The sequence below is a fragment of the Mercenaria mercenaria genome, chromosome 14, assembly GCF_021730395.1.
Source record: "Mercenaria mercenaria strain notata chromosome 14, MADL_Memer_1, whole genome shotgun sequence".
In the NCBI taxonomy this organism is placed as follows: domain Eukaryota; kingdom Metazoa; phylum Mollusca; class Bivalvia; order Venerida; family Veneridae; genus Mercenaria; species Mercenaria mercenaria.
This window is the reverse complement of record NC_069374.1, coordinates 73,985,942-73,996,428: the sequence shown is the minus strand read 5'-3', so window position 1 is coordinate 73,996,428 and position 10,487 is coordinate 73,985,942. Positions and strand designations below refer to the sequence as shown.

Genomic DNA, 10,487 nt, shown 5'->3' with positions numbered 1-10,487 from the left:
TACCTTAATGTGATTGTTTCAAACATTTTGTAAGTTATTTACCTTAATGTGATTGTTTCAAACATTTTGTAAGTTATTTACCTTAATGTCAGTGTTTCAAACATTTTGTAAGTTATTTATCTTTATGTGAGTGTTTCAAACATTTTGTAAGTTATTTATCTTTATGTGAGTGTTTCAAACATTTTGTAAGTTATTTACCTTAATGTGAGTGTTTCAAACATTTTGTAAGTTATTTACCTTATGTGAGTGTTTCAGGCATTTTGTAAGTTATTTATCTTTATGTGAGTGTTTCAGACATTTTGTAAGTTATTTACCTTAAGGTCAGTGTTTCAAACATTTTGTAAGTTATTTACCTTAATGTGAGTGTTTCAAACATTTTGTAAGTTATTTACCTTAAGGTCAGTGTTTCAAACATTTTGTAAGTTATTTATCTTAATGTGAGTGTGTTTAAAAAAAACATTAAGTCAGTTATTCACCTTAATGCCAGTGTTTCAAACATTACGTCAGTTATTTACCTTAAAGCCAGTGTTTAAAACATAACATCACTAATTTACCTTAATGTCAGTGTTTCAAATATTTACCTTAATGTCAGTGTTTCAAACATAATGTCAGTAATTCAGATTATTGTGAATGTTTCAAACATTATGTCAGTAATTTATTTTAATGTGAGTGTTTCAAACATTATGTCAGTAGTTTACCTTAATGCCAGTGTTTCAAACATTATGTCAGTAATTCACATTAATGTGAGTGTTTCAAACATTATGTCAGTAATTTATTTTAATGTGAGTGTTTCAAACATTATGTCATACCTAAATGTGAGTGTTTCAAACATCACAACCATCAAAGAATCAAATCAGCTCTTATGGTTATATTTTACACATCTATCCTGACCCATAATAACATAACCCTCCCCATCACCCTGTTACCACGGTATATATTTGAGCTTCCCGTTCGCTCGCCAAGAACTCACCACATACACGCGCTCTAACCAAGCCCTCATCATAGCCTAATCATGCAACCCCTACATACACCCGTTCTAACCATGCCCTCGCTTTACACCTATCACATACACCCGATCACATACAACCGCTATAACCGTTACCTCACCAAGCTCCTACGGCATACACCCGCTCTTATCATACCTTCAACGTGCACTCACCACATACATCCTCTTTAACCATAACATCAACATGAACCCATCATATTCATACGCTCTAACCATGGCTTTACCATGATTTCATCACATTCACCCATTTTAACCATGACCTCACCATGCACCCGTCACAAAAACCCGATCTAACAATACCTACAACATGTATTCCAAACTTGCTGGGCTGCTGTAGCATTCATTTTGGGCTGCTGAAGAATTAGTACCTGGCTGCAATTGCATTCACACAGGGCTGCAAAAGCATTTATACTGAGCTGCAATATCACTCATGCCATACTGTAAGAGCATTCATACGGGGCTGCAAAGCATTTTTCCTTTGCAACGATAATGTTCCTTCTTGACTCGAATAGCGTTCCTTCTTGGCTGAAATAGCTTTCATACTTGGCTGCAATAACATTCATACATGGCTACTATAGCATTCATTTTGAGCTGCTATAGAATGTATACCTGACTGCAATAGCATTCATACTTGGCTGCAATAACATTCATACTTGGCTGCAATAACATTCATACTTGGCTGCAATAGCATTCATACTTGTCTACAATAGCATTCATTTAAGGCTGCAATATCATTCACAATGGGCCTCAATAGTATTCATTCTGGGCTGTGATAACATTCATACATGACTGCGATAACATTCATACTTGGCTGCAACAACATTCATACATGGCTACTATATCATTCATTATGAACTGCTATGGAGTTTATATCTGGCTGCAATAGCATTCATACTGAGCTGCAGTAGTGTTCATAATAGGAATTAATAGCATTCATACTCATACTTGGCTGCAATAGGCATTCATTCTGAGCTGCAATAGCATTCATTCTGAGCTGCAATAGCATTCCTGTTTGGCTGTAATAGCATTCATAGTGAGATGCTATAACATTTATACTGAGCGGCAATAACTGGCATTCTTGGCTGCAGTAACATTCCTACTGGGCTGCAATAGCAGTCTTGCAATGTGATGAAGTTCAGATGCCACTTTTGATGATTTAAAGCTAAATATGTATAAAAAGAAATTCAGAAATAAAAGGAAGTCAATTATTGATACACTGATAGAGTACATACGGTTATATCACAAAAAGGTTAAAGATTACAAGACTTTAATAACCGATAAGAAGACTAGTGAACTCTGCGACACTTGATGGCCATTAAACAGTTGTACAGGGAACAAAGATGATTGTTATTTTAAAGTTTATTTTTCTTCTGCTCACAGGTAGTGTTTGATGTTTTTCGATTCCTGTTTTTGAGTTTCTTTTCCACCTTTTAAACATTGTACTTAAGTAAATAGTTATACCCTGATTGTTCATCTAATTGCCTGCGTTAAAACCTCAAACAATTCTAACACATATTGTTAAGTACAGAACATGAATCTAATGTGCAGGGGCGGATACAGGATTTGGTGTTAGAGGGGACGTAAAATATTTGTAGTGTAGAGCAAGTAGCGGGGTCCGGCGGCATGTTCCCCCTGAAAATTTTGAAAAACAATGGATCCGTCTGGTGCAATCTGGGCGTTCTGGGGTACTTTATTTGCTGTTGACAAAGGACAGGTTTTGTGACAAAATCAACACAAATAACGCGCTAATTATAGTCACCTTTTATGAATTGTCAGACTTATTCTTGCGCAAGTAGCCTCTGAATTTCTTACCCCGATTTCTGAGGAGTTTTATGGGGAGGATTTACCTAGGACTATTTCAGATAACAATTGTAAAGAGCTTTATAGGAGCTCATGCAAACTTAGTCAGATTTTAAATGTGCGAGCATAGCGAGCGAGGAAAAAATGCATATTTTTCACCGAAAACAAAAGTAAAATTACATGTGCGATAGAGAAAAAAATGCATATTTTATATTTTTCACCCAGAACAGAAGACAAATTACATACTCGAGCGTAGCGAGTGAAAAAAAAAATGCATATTTTTCACCCAGAGCAAAAGACAAATTATCAATGCGAGTGTATCGAGCGAGAAAAAAAATGCATGTTTTATATTCTTCAGTCAGAACAAAAGACAAATTATGTACGCGATCGTAGCGAGCGAGAAAATATGTATATTTTGCACTTATTTTACCCAGAACATAACACAAACTACCTATGCTCCGGCGATTTTAGGGGGTGCCCGCGCCCACCTGAATCCGCTAGTGATGTGTGCCAGTTTTCGACAAAAATAATATGTAAGAGATAAAATACGATCAACAGATATCGTTGTTACAAGTTTTTATTTTATTATTATTGAGCAATCTAGTTTCATGACTTTTAGAAACTATGTGTAGATCTACGTATTATCACCATGGATGCATTCAAAAGATAATTTTTATTTTTAGTAACATCTGCGAGTGCAGTGACATTGGGGTGTCCTGCTAACCTGAAGAGTAGCCGGTATTTACGTCACTTTGGAACACACTGTTATGAGTTTATCCTTAACCATCCTGGGGACTGGTTCCACGCAGACTCTGACTGCCGGGCAAAGGGAGGTTACCTCGTGGATATACATTCAACTTCGGAGCAAGCATTTATATATAACAGTCTGCAGGTATATATCACTCGTATTAAGAATACCCATTTAAATATAAAACAATAAGCATGTATGTATCACTCATACTCGAAACATGTTATGTAATACTAGTACATTCTACAGGTATATATCACTTATGTTCAGAAATAGCATTTATACATTACATTCTGCATGTACAATTTACTTACTTCTAGGAAAAACACTTATATATAACAGTTTGCATGTATAGTGAACTCATAAAAAGAACAAAAAAATTATATAAGGCTGTCTGCAGGTATATATAAATCATCCCTCAGAGCAGGCATTCATGTAAAGCAGTCTGCAGTTGTATAAATCATTTACCTTTAGAACTAGTATGTATATAAAGAAATCTGCAGGAAAGCATCACTCATCTTTAGAACAGTCATTAATAAAAGCAGTCTGCAGGTAGTCATTACATATCTTAAAATATGGATTAGCAAACGATGAATATGAAATATAAATGAATGTACACGACAATCTCTATAATAATTAAGACAGTTGTTTATTTATGCCCTTGTTCGTAGATATGATTATAATCAATGCGTTTCAGAACATTAATTGAATAAATTGCATAATATAGGTTTCGATCTTCATTTTTCCTTGATTGATGCGCATTTAGCTTACAATCACTCAATCTCGACGGGACCAGCAGCAAAATTTGTTTGATTTATCGCTAGTTCGAGCCATCAAATGAAATGCTCTATAGGGATTTTGTCGGGACCTGACGATGAGTTCGAGCGAAGGGTGGTGTTTGAATAATCCGAGCTCGAGCAAACGATTTTTGACTGTAAATGGATTGTCAGTTGATTTGATTGAATGATGCATTATGTATTATGTTAATTGTGCGCTGCTTTATTGTAGTGTTAGTATTTCTTCCGAGTCAATTTCATTCAAACGATTCTCCAGCCAAAACACAATGCATATAGTTCGGTTTTGAGGTCAGCAATGTCTTTTTACTTTTAATAATGGAACGGTCCGTTATTTAGGTAGTATTATTCAGCAGGAAAGGTGTTCTTATGGAAATAAGGGAAGGTAAATTATGCTGATTTCCCTAATCGACAGACAAGTCTATAACTTGAACTTTCAAACGTCAAAATCAAACTATACCATGGATAACATTTTTATGAGATAGATAGTGGATATGTTATACAAGTCTATAACTTGAACTTTCAAACGTCAAAATCAAACTATACCATGGATACCATTTTTATGAGATAGATAGTGGATATGTTATACAAGTCTATAACTTGAACTTTCAAACGTCAAAATCAAACTATACCATGGATAACATTTTTATGAGATAGATAGTGGATATGTTATACAAGTCTATAACTTGAACTTTCAAACGTCAAAATCAAACTATACCATGGATAACATTTTTATGAGATAGATAGTGGATATGTTATACAAGTCTATAACTTGAACTTTCAAACGTCAAAATCAAACTATACCATGGATACCATTTTTATGAGATAGATAGTGGATATGTTATACAAGTCTATAACTTGAACTTTCAAACGTCAAAATCAAACTATACCATGGATAACATTTTTATGAGATAGATAGTGGATATGTTATACAAATCTATAAATTGAACTTTCAAACGTCAAAATCAAACTATACCATGGATAACATTTTTATGAGATAAATAGCGGATATGTTATACATATTCTCTTTAGTCATTTCTCTTTTTTAATGATTAAAAGATATGGCGTTACAGGTTTTGGGTTTACACGGTGACAAAGGTGTGTGGATTGGACTAACAGATAAAGATAGGGAAGGTACTTGGAAATGGACTTCAGGTAAGTACTGTTATCTTTATAATAATACCACTGCTTTTCATTATAACTCTTTGTAGAAATAACTTGCAAAAGCTACTAGTTTCAAATGATTCCGTGTCTTTCCTTTCAGTTTCAAAATATATGACTTAAACTACAGGTATTGTGACCGTATAATCAAATGCAGTAATTATACATGTTGTACATGCTTTCCTCTGATTAAATTTCGATTGTGTTTAATTTGTGAAGTTTCCACTCTGAAATCATTTATTTACCTGGACTGGCAATCTGCCTAGCTGTAAAGGTTTGCACTGAAGGCATAGAAATTTTATTGGTTGACAATCTGTAAGGCACTTGAACATCATATGTCAGCATTCTTTAAGGAACTGGGATATAATTCGCCAGCAATCTTAAAACCAACGAAATAAAATGATATGAGAAAAGTCTTAAAGGCACTGGAAGTCTTGCGTGAGCAGTATTTCAAGCACTTGAACATTATATTTGAAAAACTTTATTCCAATTTTATAATCGAGCAAATTCTATAACATTGCAATACTATATGTGCTATCATAAAGGCACTCAGATATTTCAGATAATTTTTGAGTAATTTTAAGGTGTTGAAATATTATATGTGAGCATGTTTTTATCAACTGGAATATCATCTGTGAGAAATCTTTAACGCACTTACTTATCATATGCAATCAATCTATAAAGCCATTAAATGTCAAATGCGAGCAGTCTATAAGGCACTTTAATATATATGTTAGCAGTCATTAATGTACCGGATTATTATATGTGAGCAATATGTAAGGCAATGGAATTTTATATGTGAGCAAACATTAAGGAAGTGGAATTTTATACCTTAGCATTTTTTTTTTTGGCACTCGAATATGTCATGTAAGCAGTTGTTTAGGCACTGGGATGTCTAATGCGAGCAATGTGTAAAACACTTGAAAATCATATGTGAGCAATATTTTGGGCACTGGAATTTTTATGTGTGCAATACTTGAGGCGCTGGTATATTACTTATGAGCAATCTTTAAGGCACTTTAATATTTCATACTAGCAATCTGTAAGACACTTATATTTTGTTTGCAATCTTTTATGCACTTAGATATTATATGCGAATAATTTTTAGGCACTGGAATATTATATGTAACAACTCTATTTAGCGCTGGAATTTTATGTGTAAACATTCTTTAAGCCAAAAAAAAAAAAAAAAAAAAAAAAATATGTGAGCAATTTTTAAGCGACGGGAATATTATAACGTGGGCAATCTCTAATATCGTTTAAGGAACCAATGTGAACTTTAGAAATTGGGATAAAGGTCAGCCAGGTTTATTTGGTGGCAGTGAGGACTGCGCCCTACTAGAAGCTAGCAGTGACGGGAAATGGGGTGACTACCCATGTGAAGGAATTTTGTTTGTTAAACAAAGACACGGATGGGTTTGCAAATTTGGTAAATTTAAAATTATTATGTTTTATTCGTTAAGTCATCCGATATAGACATGCATGGCCAAATTAAAAACTAAAAAGTTCAAAAGCAACAAGTAGTTGAATTCAAAGAAGATTGATCAAGACCAAAGCGAACAGTACGAGTTGCAAGCCCAGGTGCGAACGTTTTTCTTCCATATTGTCTGTTTTTACCTCGGAAAAGTCTAGAATATATATATATATATATATATATATATATATATATATATATATTATATATATATATATATATATATATATATATATATACTCGAAATATAATAAAAGACAGATTGTTATAATATATCAAGAATACTCACATAGCTTACTCAGTTCCTGGATGAACTGGCCAAGACAATATCATAAAGTAAAGTTACAATCAAGCAGAAGCTTAAAATCGGTGGTAACTTGCCATGATTGCTTATAGTGATAATCAAAATCTCCATTCGCATATTTTCTGAATATATGTATGATGTGTGCTATAGAATATGTCTTCTTCTGCAGCTGAAGTTCCTCTGACAACAAAAATGCAATCGACAATGATGCCAACAACAGTCCCTGCAACATCGACTATGAACACAAAGGAAACGATGACACTATCAACAGCAATGATGTCATCAACACCAGTAGAAACAGCGATGACATCAACACCAATGAAAACAATGATGACGTCAACACCAATAGAAACAATGATGACGTCCACACCAGTGAAAACAATGATGACGTCCACACCAGTGAAAACAATGATGACGTCAACACCAATGGCGACGATGATGACGTCAACATTAATGAAAACAATGATGACGTCAATACCGATGAAAACTACGATGATGTCAACACCAATGAAAACAATGATGACGTCCACACCAGTGAAAACAGTGATGACGTCAACACCAATGGCAACGATGATGACGTCAACACTAATGAAAACAATGATGACGTCAACACCAATGAAAACAATGATGACGTCAACACCAATGAATACAGCCGCTTCCTTTCCAGCAACTTCAGTTAAAATGTCTACAAACTAATTAAAACCTAGTGACTGCACTGAAAATGACAACAACAATGGCGCCTATGAAAACTACATATCAACAGTAAAAAAACACGAATATGAAATTTTCGACAAAAAATAAAATTCTTGTAATAACAGTATTTGTCCTTTACATACCAATACGCATTTGGGACATCCCATTTTCCGTAAACAGTAGCTTATACGGTGTATATTAATCAGTATAAAAAACTTCTTTACGTTCAGATTATTCTCATATGTGGACAGGTGCTAAACAATTGGACTGTCAGTAGAGGACCCATGTTCGATGACACCTAGATTTCCGCACTTACTACTTATACATTACTGGTTATAACTACTTAGGGCCAAAAGGTTGTGTATCGGTGCTCTACACCGGGCCTGTTAAAAACCCAGACTGTCTATTCAAAAGAGCTAGGCTATGTTAGTTGAACATGTTTGTATCTATAACTTCTCCCTCTCTCAGTTCTTAGGGCTTTCTCTCGGTGCTCTGACCCTCAGGTCACGCCATCCTCTATTTGTACCGGTAGAGGATGAATCTTGCACCTGAGAGGCTGCATTCTTGTATAAAAACATCTTTGTACGTGTTTATCTAAAACAGAGCGCCATAAAAAAGTGTACTTTATGTAATAGTATGACTCACAAAGGCTAATCTAGCCCCGTGTTCACAAAACATTTTTCGGACTCAGCTAAGTTTAAGATGGAAATTTTAATATCAATTTTTTTAAAACTTCAAGGTTAAATTCCAACTGAGACTGGCCATCAATACTGAAAGCCACTTGAAAAGAGTTATTAACTTAAAATTTAGTTTTAAACATGCTATTTAGATATAAATGACAAATAAAGTTTCATTATCAAACTCAGCCGAGACTGAAACTGTTTTGTGAACACGGGGCCAGACCAACAACCGACATTAATCCTTACCCAGCTAAATTTCTTTGATGAACTAGTCCATCTTTCAATTTGGACAGTACCATAAACAGTTAAAAGGGGTGCTTACCTAAAGGATACTGACTGAAGAGCTAACAGTGCAGATCATGATCAGTCTGCACGATTTTCAAAATTTCATAATTTATTAATTATATGATATATAGTTATGATTTACTTACATTGTTAGTATGTTGCAATATGTTCGTATAATATGTCCCTAGGCGGGGGACGTTGGTAACTCTGTTACAGAGTCTTGTTTGCTTATTCAAGGACCGACCCCAACCTGTTCCTGTATTTAAGTACCGACCCCAACATGTTTCTGTATTCAAGGACGGACTCCTACTATGCTTCTTTATTCAAGGATCGACCCAATATGTTTCTTTATTCAAAGGCCGGCCCCCACTTTGTTTCTTTATTCAATGACCTATCCTTACCATGTTTCTTTATTCAAGGACCTAACCCTGCCATGTTTCTTTATTCAAGGACCTACCCTTACTATGTTTCTTTATTCATGGACCGATCCACAATATGTTTCTTTATTCAAGGACCGACCTACACTATGTTTCTTTATTCAAGGACCGACCCATACTATGTTTCTTTATTCAAGGACCAACCTCCACTATGTTTTTATGTTATTTTTAGTTAAGCATAATTTTCCGCATACTTATCGAAATGCGTAACTAACGTTAAATGCATTGACTCTTTTTGAGGATCTGTAGGCCGATGCTAGTTTCAGTGTTGTTATAGTTTGTGTCCATTCAATATCTAGAATTCCACTTCATTAAGCTGGTGTTAAGGGATATGGGAGGTGTTGCACTTTCCATTTTCTCTCAGGAACAGCCTCGATCTAATTGATTCTGTTATTATTTGCATTCTATGCTTCCAACGGATCTTCTTATAGATTCTATTGCACATTCCAAATTTATCAAAATGACTTTATGACTATTTACGTGGACATTTGCCAAAAATTAAATATCAGTATGAAAATCGTAATTAAATTTTCATATTTGTCTAAGTTCTGTGCGAAAGTAGTCCAAAGTATTTTGACCCAAATCTTCTAATGTTGTCTACATTCGTGACTGAAAATCCCAAATTCTTATCATATATATCTAATACTCTGTAATTTCTTTTATCTTGTATGTCAAATTACATTTATCAGATCTTTATAATACAAGACTGTGACTCACTGCAGACCACTCAGGGAGCGCCTGTTATAAATTACAGACTCCGGTATATACTGGATTCAAACAAATTGAATGATAAGTTTCTATAATGTATACATTTTGTAACCATGGTTACCGTAATACTAACCCTTACCTTTAGTCAGTATATTATACATATTATACAGTATATGCGTGTGGACATGCAATAATTAGCATGTTTTCGCCGTGCGCTCCAATTGATAATCACTTCCGGACGTGCGCAGAAGACCGTTCCAGGTCTGCACTGAGCAACATCGATAATATAAAACGCAGCTATCTTAACCATTTCCATTAGTAAATAGCTCTATTATACCGTGGCATTCAACAAGCCATGAAGTAGAGTCTGTTAGACAGGAAGAACTATCAATATAAG

The 10,487-nt window shown here is 34.6% G+C and overlaps 1 protein-coding gene across 1 annotated transcript; it reads left to right on the top strand.

Moving 5' to 3' along the window:
* Positions 1-3,485: 3,485 nt before the first annotated feature.
* Positions 3,486-9,101, top strand: LOC123526936 (uncharacterized; the record flags this gene model as incomplete). The annotated part of the gene is made up of 4 exons (XM_053522717.1): positions 3,486-3,698; positions 5,422-5,503; positions 6,774-6,938; positions 7,457-9,101. Coding segments are annotated over 4 exons (987 nt in total), but the record flags the coding sequence as incomplete, so codon positions are not given.
* Between the last annotated feature and the right edge of the window lie 1,386 nt (positions 9,102-10,487).